Source organism: Pyricularia pennisetigena, chromosome 6 (genome assembly GCF_004337985.1).
Source record: "Pyricularia pennisetigena strain Br36 chromosome 6, whole genome shotgun sequence".
Lineage (NCBI taxonomy): Eukaryota > Fungi > Ascomycota > Sordariomycetes > Magnaporthales > Pyriculariaceae > Pyricularia > Pyricularia pennisetigena.
In genome coordinates this window covers 1,748,265-1,765,010 of record NC_043744.1, presented here as the reverse complement: position 1 = coordinate 1,765,010, position 16,746 = coordinate 1,748,265, and the positions used below count along the sequence as shown (strand labels likewise).

At 50.0% G+C, this 16,746-nt stretch overlaps 5 protein-coding genes across 5 annotated transcripts; 3 read left to right on the top strand and 2 right to left on the bottom strand.

Annotated features, from left to right (window-relative positions):
- Nucleotides 1–1,456: 1,456 nt before the first annotated feature.
- PpBr36_04337 (uncharacterized protein) lies at nt 1,457–3,332 on the bottom strand (the record flags this gene model as incomplete). Its single annotated transcript, XM_029891498.1, has 9 exons — nt 1,457–1,725; nt 1,817–1,887; nt 1,957–2,107; nt 2,191–2,318; nt 2,415–2,451; nt 2,515–2,587; nt 2,668–2,697; nt 2,763–2,915; nt 3,120–3,332. 9 exons carry the CDS (start codon nt 3,330–3,332, stop codon nt 1,457–1,459), a joined length of 1,125 nt encoding a protein of 374 aa, XP_029750481.1.
- A 4,864-nt stretch (nt 3,333–8,196) lies between these two features.
- PpBr36_04335 (uncharacterized protein) lies at nt 8,197–9,483 on the top strand (the record flags this gene model as incomplete). Its single annotated transcript, XM_029891497.1, has 1 exon — nt 8,197–9,483. The coding sequence occupies one exon, from the start codon at nt 8,197–8,199 to the stop codon at nt 9,481–9,483; it is 1,287 nt and encodes a 428-aa protein (XP_029750479.1).
- Nucleotides 9,484–10,389: 906 nt separating this feature from the next.
- PpBr36_04334 (uncharacterized protein) lies at nt 10,390–11,373 on the top strand (the record flags this gene model as incomplete). The annotated part of the gene is made up of 1 exon (XM_029891496.1): nt 10,390–11,373. The coding sequence occupies one exon, from the start codon at nt 10,390–10,392 to the stop codon at nt 11,371–11,373; it is 984 nt and encodes a 327-aa protein (XP_029749293.1).
- An 812-nt stretch (nt 11,374–12,185) lies between these two features.
- Nucleotides 12,186–14,549, top strand: PpBr36_04333 (uncharacterized protein; the record flags this gene model as incomplete). Its single annotated transcript, XM_029891495.1, has 1 exon — nt 12,186–14,549. The coding sequence occupies one exon, from the start codon at nt 12,186–12,188 to the stop codon at nt 14,547–14,549; it is 2,364 nt and encodes a 787-aa protein (XP_029750147.1).
- Nucleotides 14,550–14,797: 248 nt separating this feature from the next.
- PpBr36_04332 (uncharacterized protein) lies at nt 14,798–15,281 on the bottom strand (the record flags this gene model as incomplete). The annotated part of the gene is made up of 2 exons (XM_029891494.1): nt 14,798–14,863; nt 15,126–15,281. The coding sequence occupies 2 exons, from the start codon at nt 15,279–15,281 to the stop codon at nt 14,798–14,800; spliced, it is 222 nt and encodes a 73-aa protein (XP_029750144.1).
- Nucleotides 15,282–16,746: the final 1,465 nt, after the last annotated feature.

Sequence of the window (16,746 nt, the reverse complement as noted above, 5' to 3'; positions counted from 1 at the left end):
GAAGCCAAAGGAAGGCTGATTGGCAGTTAATACGTCAATTGGAAACCAAAGTGATTACAATGGAGACCATCCGATAAAGACCAGTCTGGTAATAAAGAGCCTCAGCTGCGCTTTTTTTGTGTGTGTTATCTCTCTTGGCGGAGAATAATCCTGACATCGACCCATTGATAAAAAATCACAGTCGTCAAAAGCTAATTGTATTTGCATTGGACCAGAGAAAAATGCCGTGTTCTTTTTTCAGTCTTTTTATCCTGTCCCACCTTTGGAAAAACCATCACTTGCATTCCTCCTCAGTTGCACGCAGATTCTTCGCCAAACTCCGGTCGCATTCACCCAGTTGGTATATCAAATGACTCGCAATCTCCAAGCTGTGTTTGCGGAGGAGAGTTGCCTCGTCTACGTTTCTGTCCATTTACCCCCTCTTCCCCAAACAATCTACCCCATAGTCATTACGTACAAGTTCTGATAGACAAACAAAAAACCGGGGGTTCACTCCGAAGCGCCCCCCCTTTTTTTAAAGGGTTTTGGATGTCTTTCTATCATTGCCCAAAAGCATTGAGAACAGGCAGATAGGCGAGCTGAATTGAAAAAATAAAAATGGCATGTCGCTTGATCAAAAGATGCATGTGGATGACATGCAGCTCCACAGCGCTGCCTACCTTAACTGAGAGAGAAAAAAAAAAGTACGAGCGTATACCAAATATCTACAGTAGTGTTGCTAGAGCGATATCAAATAAATACAAGGTAGGTACTCAAGCTTGTCAAGGTGGTTGGTTTGCCACAATCTGTTCTCGGTTGGACAGGGGTCCCAGCAAGTTGCTGCCCGCGTGGACTTGCTTTATAGAGTTTAGCGTCGCGATATTTCTTATCGGATCCAGGTACAGATTCGTGTGTCATGGCAAATTGGGGCTATTTCTACAAGTAATGAATTATCAAAGTAACTTGTTTGCAAATGATGATATCTCTCCCTCTGTCCCTCCTGGTCACTCATTTCATTCGACATGCTGACAACAACATTACACCTCGAGGAGCGACCCACTACTTCATCATCTTCGGTCTGCAAAACGAACATTTATCTTTGCTCTCCTATACAACGCCCAGTCTCTGGTTTTCTTCTTATGGCAGTCACGTGATACCCGCTTTCCTCACCTTCATGCTGAAGACATACGAACCCCTGAAAGGGCAGCAAGGGTACCTACCGACCTTGGGGCAAAAAAAAAAAAAAAATCAAAAAAAGGCTCACGAAAGGTGCTGCAGCAAAAATAAACATATAATTATATCTACATTAGCCATTCCTAATCATGATCGTCGTGGGCGTCCTGTCCCTTTTGATTTTGTTTTAACCGCTTTACTATCCAGCGATAGCTTTCCCAACCATTTATACGCCAGCGCCAATGCCCAGCAGCTGCTAGTTTTTTTTTTTTTGTTGATAAAAAAAAAAAGATGAAATAATAACTCACGATATTGAATTGCGTCGCTTTCCTTCATCTGGCCTTACAAGGTCCAACCTCATCATCTCCGATCTAGTAAATCTCCCCTCCAGCGTAGGCTCCCATTGCGGCGACTTGGCCTGCGCCCTCCCCAGGAACGCCACGGCAGTTTCGTCGGAGGAGCCCGTCACGGCGGACATGGGATCCTTCCTCGGCCTTGACCTCTTTTCTACTTTTCTCGATGCGGCGTGGTCGTTTGCCGTCACCCATTGTATTACGATCGCCGAGAAGAGGACTGTAGAGGAGGGAGGTGAAGGGTGTCAGCCTGCTCTTTTTTTTTCACTTCGCCAGATGGGCAGCATGGCTGACAAAATAGCAAAACTTACTGTCACTGTTACAGCACATCAGACATAGCCACGAAACCTCACCGTTCAACACCATCAGGACGGTGAGATTTCTGCTCTCGTCGAGTACCAGTGTTAGTCTATGTGGCAGCTATGGACGGTACGACAAAGGGACTACGTACGTGACGCTGCTCACGAGTGTGCAGCAGGAGCCGATAAAGGTTCTCATGGCCAGCCTCTGAAGCCTGATGTTTGGTGCCGTTCTTGGCATGCTCACCGAGTGCGTATGAACCGTCATGGGTCTGGCAAAAGTGAGCTTGACCGAGTAGAGTTCTGGGCGTTGTTAGAGCAGTGAGCTGTCAGCAACCAGACTTGACTTCCCCGGGGGGTTGGCGGGCTTATTCGAACCAACTCACTTAATAATGGGACGAGGAAGAGGAGGGTGAGGTAGATGTTGACGAAGGCGTCGAATGCTATCAGGGGTATCATGACGGGTTGTTTCATCCCAATGACGCACATGCCACTATCGTAGTCCGTAATACGACTGCGGCGAGGGGAGCAAAAGCACAATAAGATCAGGTTAGTCGAGCGCAAGATGCTTTCAGTATGATTGATCCTTATTGGAAGTGGTTTGACATACAAGATAAAGTTTAGGATCACAATCACGATGTATACTCCTGTGACGGCAGCGATGAGTTTCCCATACTCTCACAGCTTACTTTTGCATGGACCAAACATACCCATCATGCCGAAAGAGTTGAGCAGGTAAAGCTTCGATCGAAGACGGGGCGTACTCGAATCTCGAACGATGTGCTGATTTTGAGAGCTGTCAGAAACCGACACGGCTCCATATCAATGCGCGTCCATACTCCCCGGGAAGGATCGTGACGTACCACTCGATCGACCAAGAACAGGTATATGAACTGTTGAGACATGTTAGCTCAAAAGTTCCAGGTGACTACTGAAATTAACAGACCAGCTTCCTTACCACCTTGGTCGCCACATATGCGCCGAGGCAGAGAAACGTCGCTGCCGAGCACGTCGCGTAGTTGAGCTCCGAGCCGAATCCAAACTGCAGAACGGAGGAACCAAACACAAAGGTAAATGACGTGAAATAGATTGACAGAACGACTGTAGATGGCTTTTGTCAGAATATTGATCAAGTTCTCAATATAAAAAAAAAAAAGAAAAAAAAAAAAAAAAAACAAACATCAGGGATCTTTGGCTTCTTAGCACTCACGCCATTGTATATATGGCAACCTGAGCCAGCTTCTCACAACACGGGCTTTGTTCACTTTTACAAAACAAAAAAAGGTCGTCAGCTATTATTGTCCGGATAGCTTACAAGAAAAATCCTTGCGGCTTGGAGAGGAGGTTCGATCGGGGAAGCCGAGAGCATACTGGTGAAGCAGGCGAGAATGCAACAAGAAATCAAGGCGATGATGACGCTGATAGGCCTTGTGGCAAAGGGCTGTTGGTATTTTCCTCCACCTCGTTTCGTCAGTAGACCATCCGCCGCCGTCGCCCACGGCGTCACAGCAGCTATCGAGGGAGCCATCGCTCGAAGCACAGAAGCCGGGGCCGGGTCAGGTCCTTGGGGTTGCTGCCGGAAGCCGCAGTGATGGCCGTCTCCCAAGCCCGCCTCGCACTTGTGGTGCGGTTGGAGTTTTTATTTCCCAACTTGTCGTGACCCGTAATGACGTAAACCCGGCGTCTGTGAAGAAGATTGCATCTGGATTTGTGCCGGGGGAGCTCGGCTAATGACTTTGTTTTTTTATGCCTTCGAGTCACGCTTGGGTTGTCGTGGCTGACAAGGTCGAAATAGCCGCTTTGTTACTGTATATACTCCTTGTTACCGGTAAGCGACATAAAATCATTGATGGTGTGTTGAGTTTCCCATAGTTTTGACCAAGGTTTTTCAAAAAAATACCTTGACGAAAAAAAAAAAAAAAAGACGTCAAGTGAAAGATGGTACTTACCGGAATCAAGACTTTCTTAAAGAGGTTCGATCCTGAAAAGCCCTGAACAGCTTTTGCAGCTGCAAGGCACGGAATCCTATCGGCGCAAAGCCCAAGTCAGTTTCACACGTGCGGTGTCAAACAGAAGACCAGATTTCGAAAGACATCAGACGGGCTCTTTCCTTTTTTTCCCCCCTCTCTCTATCTCTGTTCCTATCTGCAAGGGCTCAGATTTCTGAGACAGCAAGTTGATTGGGCTTGGAAACTGTCGCGCAGTATGAGTTGCTTGGTTTCTTGGCTCTGAAAGCAAGGAAGTTATAGACACCAGTCGGTACAGAAATTAATGCCAACTCAGTCATCTGTGGGGGACTGTCTTGTGAGATCATATCTCTCGAATTTAAGGTTTGCCTTGATATCATCCCAACTACTGACCACTGACTCGCTATTGAGTTATGGTCGTGCATAAGTATTACTGAGAAAACGAGGATCGTAAGCAGTACATGAACGTAAAGTATGGTGTATAACTTGAATTACGAAGGGGCTAACCATGATTTCTGACACAGAAGATCTTGGTCCGGTGAAATAGGAGGCGGAGGACTGTTGTTCATCTAGCGTCTCTTAGCTCAGTTGAAGGGAGGGAGGTACCTACTGAGGTGAATATACCCACCCTATGGACATAAATATTATTGTGTACTATGCAACCCTTGCAGTCGCCTTGCGCAAGGTCAGGAGGTACCTGGATACCTTTTAAGATGAAATATCATGCAAAAAAAAAAGTCGCTTACATAGCTCGACAAAATCCCGTTTACCGTAGTCAAACTCAAGAATCCACAGGCTTTTTACATTTGTCCTCTTCTGCCACCTGAGAAAACACAATGCAATGCCCTTAATGTCTTCATCTCGATCTGCCTATAACTCAAGTTTTCATGTTCGGCCTCAGTAAAAAAAGCATACCGCGAAGCACAAATATCGTCCGAAAATTAGGAGAGACTGTGAATTTACCACATACCAGGTAAGGGCCAAATGAACTCTATCACCGGGCAAGTTTCGAAACTTTCACACCCATGATTTCTGGCTTCAGGTACACATAGCACTAGATTGAAGGATATCTACTGCTTACCTCGCAACTCCGCCCAATTGGCCGTGCCCGCCGCTTCTTGATGACGGGGCTCCCTGTAAGTACTAGCTCACAATCCCCCGCTCTTCATATGACCTTACGTGGGATTCTCCATTCGGACTTCTGGATCTGGCAGTCATGTCGTTTCAGTCCCCGACTGGCCCTCTGAAAAGGCTGAGGTAAGGTTTTTTGACAAGCGCCAACCTGACTAGTAAATCCATGGCAGAACTTACATGAGCTTGCTCCGTCTCGGGGTCCCAGTGCATCTTCAGGGTAATAAACGCCAACTCTTTGAGAATGCTGGATAAATGTTCATCAAATGTGACTGGACTTACTGATGTCCTGATCCAGTTAAATCCCGCGCTAAACTCAGCGTCGTTGGATAACCGTCCGCGGGCTGTCACCAAATGTTGGGCCGATAAAATCCCGTCCACATACTTTGTACTACTACCGGGTACCGAGTCCTGAGCAAGATTTGATGTTGACGCCACCGAGATGGTCGGATGAGATATTGCCACCCAGAGCACGTCTCTCCTGAAGAAAATCTGGGGAATCCAGAAACTTTTGAAGTTTGCGTTATTGTGAGATCATTTTGTCTGGACGAGGGTGGTTCTTGGGCAGTCGCCGCCGGTTTTGACAAGAATCTGTGGTTACACAAAGGGCCATAAAGGTGCTAGTATGGCCCGTATGGCTGCCACTTTCCCTTTGTCCGTTGTTTCTTAGCTTAAGATGATTGCCGGACAGGTTGACATCTACGTCCATCTATCCTCTCTTCAACCTGTACTCAGCAAGAGTGGCAAGAGTTAGCTAATAAGAGTTTGCTATAAAGATGCCGAGCATCTAGGACATGAAAAAACGGAACCAAAAAAAGCATAAAACGAGATGCAAGACGTCTGCTTGCGGAATTCCAACGATCAAGCAAGCCTTTTTGGACCATTGTCTGCCTTGTGCAGGGGACCATAAGTGCCATGGCAGCTAGATGTTAGCAGATCGGCGCGGCTACGTCACTGGTGTTCCATGTTTGTTAGTATCTGGAACTTCTGGCAGGAGCCAGCGATTCTAGCCAGTGGAACGGCTCGAGAAAAGTTCGGCACAAAACAGTACCCGTGAAAAGGGAGTTGAGGAGCTAAGAACTTGCTTCGTTTGCGACTCGCTCAACTCTCCATTAGCTCCACTACCACCCATCTCGCTTCCAAATCCGGTCTTGCTTCTACCCAATTCACTCACACTGTCCACGGAACTTCATTTTCCTTTCGACGGGCCCCATGAGATCAATCTTCCCTCTCTTCCTTTCCGTCCTTTCCAAGAAATAATCTCTTCTCTTCTACGCTTCACAATAGCGAGCTTGTACCATTTGACAAGCTTGACGTGCTCTCGGACAAGATGCAATTTGCAACAGTTTACACGATGCCACAGCTACTACTAGCAGCGCTGCAAGTGTTAATTCACCAGATGCTCAGGTTCTACTAGTCCAGTCGGGCTTTTAGCTAAATTTAACTACCAACTGGCAAGAGCCCCAGGTTAAGCGGCCCGTTCAGGAATGCAACCTTACTTTGCTTGCTGACCTATATTGCAATCAACTTCACTCTGCGCTCCGAGACTGCCAAAATATCGGCCTTGATTCACTGTCCAACCAACCAAGTTAAAAATACCCCACATTCATCTTTGGGTAACGAGCTAATCGATATCCAGCCTTATGCTGGCGCCACGCATTTCCTAGCCCAAAAAAAGTGAACAACATCAACGTCAAGGCATGACTGCTGCCTTACTCTATCGATTTATTAGTGCCTCCTGTCAGCACTACGGCTACAGCAAAAGCAAATAGAAGATTCTTTACCTTCTAGGCGACATTTTGGTACCGGCGATTGGGACCAGAGCGGCAAAAAGCCTACCAGTATCTGTCATCCCAAGAAGTTTGTCGAATTCACCCTGAATCGCACTCAGAGTCGTTGTGATGGATCGAACTGCATGCGAGGCTTCGGGGCATTAATGTTCTCACTTAGATTGATGGAATCCGTTCTTTGGGTGTTCTTTATGAGCTTCTTCAAAGTCAACAGACGACAGGGATTTCCTCGCTCCTATGATTTCTGCCCCCTAGATCAGACTTTCAAGAAATCCAACAAGGGTATCGACCCAGGTTCACTTAGATTATAATCAGCACCGACAAAAATATAACGGAAAATCAGGTCAGAACTCAGACATTCAAGTTGATGATAGACTCCGGTGATTACTGAGGGCAGGCCGACACAGTTCCAAGGTTACATCGGACGACCGTTGCACACGAAGAAGACCCAGCTCTTTTACTACTAGGCTTGCTCTCGCCTTCGTCTTGTTCCTTGCAGCACGCATCGGACTCGTCCGTGAACCAGGAACAAATTGCTGATTCTTGCATAGATGCCGGCCCGAAGCTCAGGAACGGCAGTTGATCACGATCAGACGAGACGAACAGGACATATTCAAGTTTTGGCGTGATCAAGTGTACAAGGAGCGCATGTTCAACTCTGCATTTGCAAACGTTGAACGACGTCAGGGGAGAATGGGCTCTTACAAAGCAGAGAAGCGTGTTTTCAGCTGTCAACTTAATATCGCTGACGTGGGTGATAATCGCATCACTTACCACGCCATACAGAGTCTTAAGCATATTCTCAACCATCAATCTCGTAAGCAACTGACAGGTCAGCATCAATCAATATGATTTCTCTCTCTTGCAAAACGCAATTTACCATGTCCACCTGGCTGACCGACCGTCTGATAGCCGTCAGGATGGTCCACAACGACGAGAAGGATGTCAGGACTAGCTCGATCCAGTGTTGGGTCAGCCGCTGTACGGAAGGGCCCTTCCCGAACTCCAGAGGAATGCGGTCTTCCCGACACCGAACAAGCAAGGATACTGTGTACGCAACTGTACCTGGTCTATCTTCAGCCTCGCAACATTGCCTTAACCCAACAATAGGAGTGCCTGAGCTTGGACCTTGCGGCCCATGGCCTTAAGAGATTGGGATTTCCTCTTCAATTCTTGCCATGCTTCTGGCTCGTTCGGACTACACAAGCTTTCCCCCGGAGTCCTATTTGCTATAGGGTAGTCGCCATTGTCACTCCGGAGTGTGAAAAGAGTTAAGCTGGCTGGCAAACGTCATTGCCAAAAAGTTCTCGGCCCCCTGTGGACTGGATTTCCTTTTACTTGTCCTTGTTAATCTTCTATCCATCTGCTTCCTTTTCTTCTTCCCAATCCTGACTGCTTATTCTTTTCTCCTCCTGCGTACACACCCTTTGTCATCTGCTTTCGATATACCCTCTCGAGACTCCAGACAGTACCAGAGAATAGCGGTCATAAGAGCAGCACCATAATGCGCGGCTCCTTGGTGGCAAAGGCTTGCGTAGCCGCGTCAGCAGGCGGCACCTTGGTGCTCGCCTATCCAGGAATGGGGCGAATGAACGAATTGATCGCACAGATTAAAGCCCAGGGTTCCATCAACACGACGATTCGGCACGACGGCGACCTAATCACCAGCGGTCCTATACTGGCACCTTCACCTCTTGACTCAACCGAGCTCATTGGCGACCTGATCGACATCCCCGAAGTTGGACTCACAGTTGTGGGCAGGTCCGTTCGCAACATCCTAATCCGTGCACCAAACGAGCCCGCCGAGGGCACCGACATCTATCCTTCCATAGACTCGGTTCCAGACATGGGCACTCCCGCATGCAGGGCCGACGTTTGCTGCATCTGGTGGTATGTCGGCTACGACATGTACGACATGTTTACGGCGAGAGACGGAAGCTGTACAAAAGCCGCTCAGGCGGCCATTCGTCTAGGCTTCCATGATGCCGCTGGTTGGTCCAAAGGCACGGCGCCAATCGGAGGTGCGGACGGGTCCATCGTGTTGGCGCCCGAGGAGATGGCTCGGCGGGATAACCGCGGCTTGGCCGAAATTGTCGACCAAATGCAGGAATGGTACGATTATTACAACGAATATGGCGTCGGTATGGCGGACCTGATCCAATTTGGTGCCACCGTGGCGGCTGTGTCCTGCCCACAGGGCCCACGCATCCGGTCCTTTATTGGCCGCATCGATTCGCGCGTGCCCGCCCCTGAGGGACTCCTCCCGCCCGTCGAGGGCAGTGCCGAATTCAACATTGAGCTTTTTGCGAACAAGACCATCATGCCCAACGGGCTCGCAGCGCTGCTGGGGGCGCATACCTCAAGCAACCAGCGGTTCGTCAGCGCGGAGCGCGAGGGCGACGCGCAAGACAGCTCGCCGGGCTACTGGGACACGCAGTTCTACCGCGACACCCTGGCCTTCCCCGGCGGTGACCCGGACGTCTTTACATTCCAGAGCGACGTCAACCTGGCGCAGGACCCGCGTACGGGTCCGAGGTTTCTGGACTTTGCACGCATGGGCGCCGAGCAGCGGGCGTGGAACGCCGAGTACGCCAGAGAGTACGTCCGCCTGAGCATGCTGGGCGTCTACAACATCAACAACCTCGTCGAGTGCACGCGCGCCATGCCGCCGGCCTACGACCAGGACTGGTGGGCCCTGAGGAGGAGGGTCAAGCGCAAGGTCCCCAGCCGTGTCAGCGAACCCAAGAAGCCAAGAGAAGAGGAAGCGGCCCCGGCCGCCGGTTCGGTATAACGTAAAGCAAGGGGGGGATGGCAGGGTGGTTCGAAAGTCGTATCTATGTTTTCTTATACCTGGGTTTGATTTTGCGGTTAAGGTAAGGTATGTAAGGTGTATTCATTCATCTTGAAAGCGGCGTTTTGGTGTCGGCTTTTTTTTTTTTGGCATGTTCCTTCTTTGAGATATCTCTCTGATGAGAGTCTTTGTAGTCTTGGGGTTTTGTTAGACATCTATTCGATGTGGTTGCCATTTCTTCATGTACTTAGCTGCAGCTCTGCCTGAAATATTGTTTTCCTTTATTTTATACATCGAGCTTGGTCTCCCAGGCCCCAGGCATCAGGGCTTCAACTGTGGGACTTTTTTTGGTTTCCAGGTTGGTAGTATTCTTTGAAAAAAAAAATTAGATTTTGAGCAGAATGTGAGCGAATCAGGAATGCGAAGGCAGCTAGCTGGTGCGGTGAAGATGGAGAGAAAATATCATCAGTATGTGGATAGACACTAACCCCCTACATCTCAGCTCCATTTAGATGCTCGTGATCTTGGGGAGTGCAGTTCCCATATCCGAATCTCGATATTGTTGTCCATATTGTAGGTAGTCCAAAGGGGTTGGTTAGATAAGTATCAAATCAGGCAAGGCAAACAAGGCATAAGGGTTATGGTTTCGTGCCAGCCGGCAACCAACGGGTCAAAGATGGACTCAGAACTCACTCACTTGAAATGCGCTCCATGACCGACATCGATTTCAAAATTTCCGCCAGAGCTTCTGCAACCAACTTCTAACAGACCTGCACATACAAATAATTGTAATAAAGCACCATCCCACCCCATGACTGACGACGAGGTAAAGGGATTTTCCCCTTATCAGCGCCCAGAACCACAATTTGAGACAAGCAATTGACACCGTCCTACTCATTTCCCCCCATGAAGCAGACTTCCTGGCTTGCGACCTACAACCGCCGTCTCGCCACAAGCGAGCAAGTCCAGGCCGAGATCCGCAACTTCCTCGAGGCGATCCAGACGTTCCAAGACCGTTGTGTCGACAGGAACGCAGCATTCAAGACCGTTTGCGCCCGGTACGATGCGCTGTTCCTCGCCCCGGCGTCCACCCCCGGCTCGAGCGCCGCGCACCTCGCACGCCAGCGAGCGGCCACCACGGACCACAACCTCGACGTCGAGCGCTACGGCGCCGCCGTCGACGCCCTGCAGGCTGAGCTGGTTGCTTTGGAGTGCGACTTGGGCATCCTTGAGCACAGAAAATCGAGTGAAACGGCCGCTGCGATCCAACACCTGCGCGCCCAGGCGGCGGCCATACGTGCGCCCGACGTCCGGGACGGGGAGTGGAAGTCGCGATTCATGGGGCGCAGACTGGCGGTGAACTCTGCGCGAGGGTACATCGAGAGACTGAACGAGATGGTAAAGACGTGCGCGGACTCGATTTCCAACCAGCGGTCCATCTGCGCTTCCTTGGATGGCATGCAGGTCGATGCTCAGCTCCGGATCAGGGCGGACGCCATCGCTATGAGGCACGGGGTGTGCCCCAGTGCCGAGTTCCTGGAGCGGCCCAACCAGGAGGGCCTGGCGAGGCTTCGAGAGCAGGGAGAAGCGGCTTCGGATGAGTGGACGTCGGCGAGGAGAAACTTCAGTCAGTCGAGGATAGGACTCCAGGAGCTGCTGCTGCGGGTTCAGGTCCAACAAAAAGACGCCCTGCAGGGAATCATTGGCGGTGCGAAGAAGGCGCATGGTTCCAGCTTAGAGATGCTAGACGGAAACCTATGCGAGCTCAAAGAAAGAATTGTCGATATCAAATCAGCAGAGGTTATAGAGGCAATGGAGCTCTGGATCGAGCTTGTTGTTGTGCCAGGCCTTGATCCCAGCAGCAGCGCGTCTACTCCGGAATCCACCTAGTCCCAACGATAAGCCAGCCGCGAATTATATTCTTTATGAGCCACTGGATAGGACTCCGGTGGATGATGCCTTGGGAGGATCGCAGATACCTGGTTGAGACTGGGTGAGTATCCATATTGGGCTCTTTACATATTCAAGTTTTACAAAGGAAGACGAAGATAAGGCTGATCGGCTGATTGATGGATGGATTTGTTCCTGTCATGAAATGACAACCTTCACTCTTGATAGGTATTAAGAAAGCGGTACCTATTTGTCTTGAACCTTGACATAGAATCTTTCGGTCACTGAGAGCCTAGTCCAGGGTGCATTACCTACCATTGCCATTTGAACTCGACAATACATACTTCACCTCGTGTATATGAGTTTGATAAATTTTGTTGCCATTCGCAGTTATTATGAGGCAAATAAATGATGAAGGGAGTTTCAAAGTGCAGACCTCGTGCCTAGCTATGGACATCTTGAGCATATGAGCAGTGCCGCCGTCGGTGGCTAGGATTATAGCAGAGTAGTGGAGAAGATTAATATGCAGCAGCAAAAAGAAGTGGATTCCGTTTTGATGTATTGCTGACTAATCCAATGATGCAAGACCAAAATGCCCCGCTTCCTCCCAGCTTGTCTCTCCAGCTGCAGTTCGACAAAAAAAAAAGTTGCTGATAAGATAACACTGACAAAAGTCTCAAGCTCTCTCTGCTATCCACCAGAGTCCTGCCCATTGCCGCGAATACCTCCCTGATCTGCTTTCCTCGGTGCCAAACAAATCCTATAATCTGCCAGCTTCTTGAAAAGAGCTACGGCTCATCCCGGTCGAAGCAATGGGCAAACGAAAGAGCGAACAGCACCGAGGTCACCATGGGCGCAAGAGGAGGAGATTGGCGGCCGAGCGCGAGAATGAGGCGGCCGAGGAAGCCAAGCACAAGAACGAGCAGCAAAACGTCGACTTGAACATTATCCATGACGATTTCATACCGCTCGATGAGGACACCGGCGCCGCGGGCCCGCCAGAGACGCGCGAGTATTTTGGAATGCTCACCGAGGACGAGCAGGAAGAGTTCAAACGACTAGACAATGCGCTCGAGGACGACGATCCGAATGTGGACCGCGACGAACTTCTCGCGACGATATTCGAAGTTGCCAAGGGCAAAGAGCTCAAGCTCGCCTGTAGTCAGTCGTGCTCAAGGTTAATGGAGCGGCTGATTCTGCTGTCGAACACGAGACAGAAGAAAGGCCTGTTCGACGCCTTTGCGAACCATTTCCCTACCCTTGTCACTCATAGGTTCGGCAGTCACTGCTGTGAGCAGCTGTTCTTGCAATCTGCTCCTGTTATCACTCGGGAGCTGACTGGAGAGGTCGAGGGCGATGACAAGGATGCACAAGGGGAGAGCGCAGGGGGTGATGCAGAGAAGCAGCCTTTGCTGACCATGGAGGAGCTGTTCTTGCTGGTTTTGGACGAGCTTGAAGAGAATCTGGCCGTGTTGATGACTGACACTTTCGGCTCCCATACCCTTCGAGTGCTACTCACTGTTCTTTCCGGTAGGCCGCTAAGTCAGGTGGCAACCAAAAGCCTACTTCAGAGCAAGAGAAAGGAACAGATTGCTTTACCAGACGGCTTGACAGCAACGGAAGAGATTGGTGATCAACCCAGAGCCGTCCCTGCATGCTTTGATATGGCAGTCCGCAAGATCATATCCGATGTTTTGGTCGCGCTGGACCCGACCATGCTCGCCGTCATGGTCAAGCACCCTACTGGCAACCCAATCCTGCAGCTGCTTCTCGAGCTTGACATTGCGCTCAACACAAAAGCCAACAGTAAACGCAAGTCAAAAGCTCAGCAAGCGGAGGAGGCAAAGCTGGAGGCGGCTGAAGAAAAGCCCAAGGAGGATGCGGGTGGGCCACAAACCTTGCTTGAGCGCCTACTTCCTGGTGCACCGTCCACCTTGGGCGATGAGACCTCGGAGGCGGCAAGATTTGTCAGTGGCGCGATTTACGACTCAATAGGATCACGCCTGCTCGAAACGCTCGTAAGCCATTGCCCAGGCAAGATATTCAAAGGCCTATGGAGTCACATCATTGGCCCCCGGTTCGAGACACTCCTCCGCAACGAGACGGCGACATATGTGGCAATGAAGGCATTGGTGAGGCTAAGTCGAGAGGACCTGGCGGAAGCCGTACAAAAGACAATACCGAAGGTGGAAATGCTAGTATCGAAAGGCCGTTTCAACATCTTGACGCTGTTGTTTGAGCGCTGTCATGCCCGTGAAGCCTCTGCATCAACAGACGCTCTTCTCAAGGCTGTAACAGAGGCTTGCAGCGGCTTGGGTGGCTCACTCGTCCGCACGCTGTGTTACCTCGACGACGATGAGGCCAGCAAGGAAGAGAAGAAAGATAAGGTCAAAAAGGTGGAAAAAGATCAAAGCGACAAGAAAGATAAGAAGGACAAGAAAGATAAGGACAAGAAGGATAAAAAGGAGAGGAAGGACAGGAAGGATAAACCGGCCGTTTCCCAAGAGATGGAACCTCTTGCAGATCCGCCAAAGAAGAAGGATGACCTCGTTCGCAACGGCACAAAGTTGGCAACAACCATGATACAAGTCGGTGGGAAACCGGCACAGGCCGTACAGGGCTCCCTCCTATTTCTTGATCAAGAAAAGCTTCTACACCTGGCGACATCATCAACCGCTACAGCCAAATTCTTGACAGCAGCTCTGTCCGCTCCGTCCTCGAACCCCATCTACCACAAGATGCTGGTGACAGCACTCAAGCCGCATGCCATGGAGCTCGCACATTCATTCACTGGATCTTTCGTGATCAACGCCATCGCGCTTATTCCCTCCAAGGCAGAGGGATTCGCGCTCCCGTTCTTCATCAAGCAGAGCATCGTCGAGATGCTGACCGTCGACGATGCGAGCCTACGCAGCACCCCCCAGGGCAGGAAGGTCTGGGCGGCGTGGAAGGGCGAGCTGTGGGTGCGCAAACGGGCCGAGTGGACACGGTGGGCGAAGGAGGTCGAACCCGAGGAGGCGAGGTGGGCAAAGACGCCGCAGCCGAGAGTCAAGGAAGAGCGCCCAGGTCAGACAGGGGACAAAAAGGAGGGAAGAGGCCAGAAGGGTCGTCATTTTACAGATAAAGACGACAAGGAAAAGGACAAGAAGAGGAAAAAACAGAAGGTGGATGAGTAAATTTTAGCCTAGAGCCATGACAGGTTATTGGCTTCTGTAGATACCCCAGAGTCGACGGATAAACTTAACTAGGTACTCGTTCCAGGTTTTGAGGAGGCGTCTGACGAATTCTGATGATACTGCCACCTCATTATGGTGGATTTATGGAAACGGTTTTCAGGGTGTCGCTATACCATTAACGCCTGTCTATAAATCAGATCTAAATGCCCCCTCTCTGTTCGAGCACCAATATATTTATGCCCCATGAATCAAACATTGTCCATCAAGAGGAAGTAGCAGTAAGGCCGTCTTGGTCCACCGCCGGCCAAAGTGATCTGTTGCTAGTCAAATGGTAAGTCATCTATATCATGCATTTGATGCTAGTCTAAGAGCGGGCGCACCAGACGAGGACGTACCATTTCTGCTCTTGCATAGTCTTCCCATGAGGGTGTTGTTTATGCGTAGTAGCCATGGCTGGGCTGTCTCGAATCTGAGCTCTGGTATATAATTTCCGTCTCAGCAAACCCCTTTTTCTTTCTGATCTCTCCTCATTCCATGGAATGTCCCGGCGCTGATGAAGAAAACTTCAACACTTACACCATGGCCCTTGGACCTGGAGCCGTCGCTCTTGCCACCGTTTTTCCCACCGCTCGACTGCTTGTGCTTCTGGGAGCTCGACGACGGCGCAGGCCCGGCGCTGCGCTTGCCGCTCTCGCTCGAGTGGTTGCCCATGTCGTAGCCGCTTCGAGGCATGGCTATTGGCTGTCTATTTTGTATGATGCTATTCGGGCGAAGAGGGGTTTGGTGTTGGGGCAGGACAAGGACGCTGTGAGATGTGTCTTGGGGGGAGAGGGTAGGCAAGCGCTGCAAAGTGAATAGGGAGGGTCTAGAAAGGGCCGTTGGAGGAGATGAAGAGGATATCACGCGTGGTAAGTAGCCTCTGTTGTTACTGAGATGTAAAACCGGACTGGGAACGGTCTGAAGTTTTATACAACCTCAATAACGGCCTGCCGCTATCCACCGTGTGGATGGGCAGGGAACTTTCCAGCAAGAGCGACATTATCATCGTCAGCTTGCGCTGGTCGCTGCCCGCCTGTCATTGTTCTGGAAAACAAATCTCGGAATCGCCGTGATTAGAAGGGCACAAAAATAGGACCGCCTCTTTTGCAGTGTGCCCGTCTGCCAAGATGAGATTGGTGACAACTCGGTTTTTTCAACCGTGTTGTTTGGGGGTGGGGGGTGGCATCATTATTATAAAACGACAGCAAGTCTATAGCATATTCTGGCGCCATCCCTTTGTCAAAATCCATACATGAATGGTAGGTGACTTCCGCCCGATGCTTTCCTCTTGCAGCCTGCCTCGCTCACTTTGTTTGTGAAGGAATGATATATGCTGCAGTAGTCACATCCAGGAAACGAGGTTTGCATATCCTCTTTGCCTGCTTACGCGAATGACTTTGTCCCGCCCAAAAAAGAAGGGGGGCAAGCCTGAAAGACAATTTGTCAAATCATGCCAGGCCTGGATATGACAGGTCGATGGTTTGCCAGGGGTTTTGTTATAGTGAGCCTTGGCCAAATGTCACATCTTGTTGCCGAATGTTTATTTGTTCAACCGAGCCGACATCTTTGTCAAAAAGAGCAGGTCCTGGAAGCAATGTTTCTGGTCTTTATTCTGTCGACAGCTTTATGCATACATCCGCGCTGGACAAAAACGGTCGGCCTCTCCGAAAGGCAGGGACACGAGTTTCGATCGACCCAGTACACGTCATGCTTGTACCCAACTCCTTTCCGAGCTGGAGATGTTCCTTGTTGGAATGTATTATAAGGCGGATACGGCACAATACTCTTCGGAGGTTCCAAGTTTCATCAATGGTTTGCTTTTCTTTTTTTTTCTCTTTTTTTTTCTACTCAACTGTTCCTTGACTGTGTTTCCTTGTAATCCCTTCATTGAATAACCCGGCAGGCTGATCAAACATTCAATGCTTATAAAATATGATACATCGCTCCTGTAATGCGTGCACCTAATATGGGAAGGGAGTCGCTCGATTTCAGTTTAGATGTGGCTTATAGTAACAGTTGGTCTGGATGTCAGCCAGCCTCTGAAGGACAAAGAAGGTGATCTCTGACCCTGAAGGCCATGAGTGCTTACCATGACTAGTACATTTTCGACCCCCCAGTGAATACTAATACTGTATTTGTTTTTACCTCCGTACTCCAA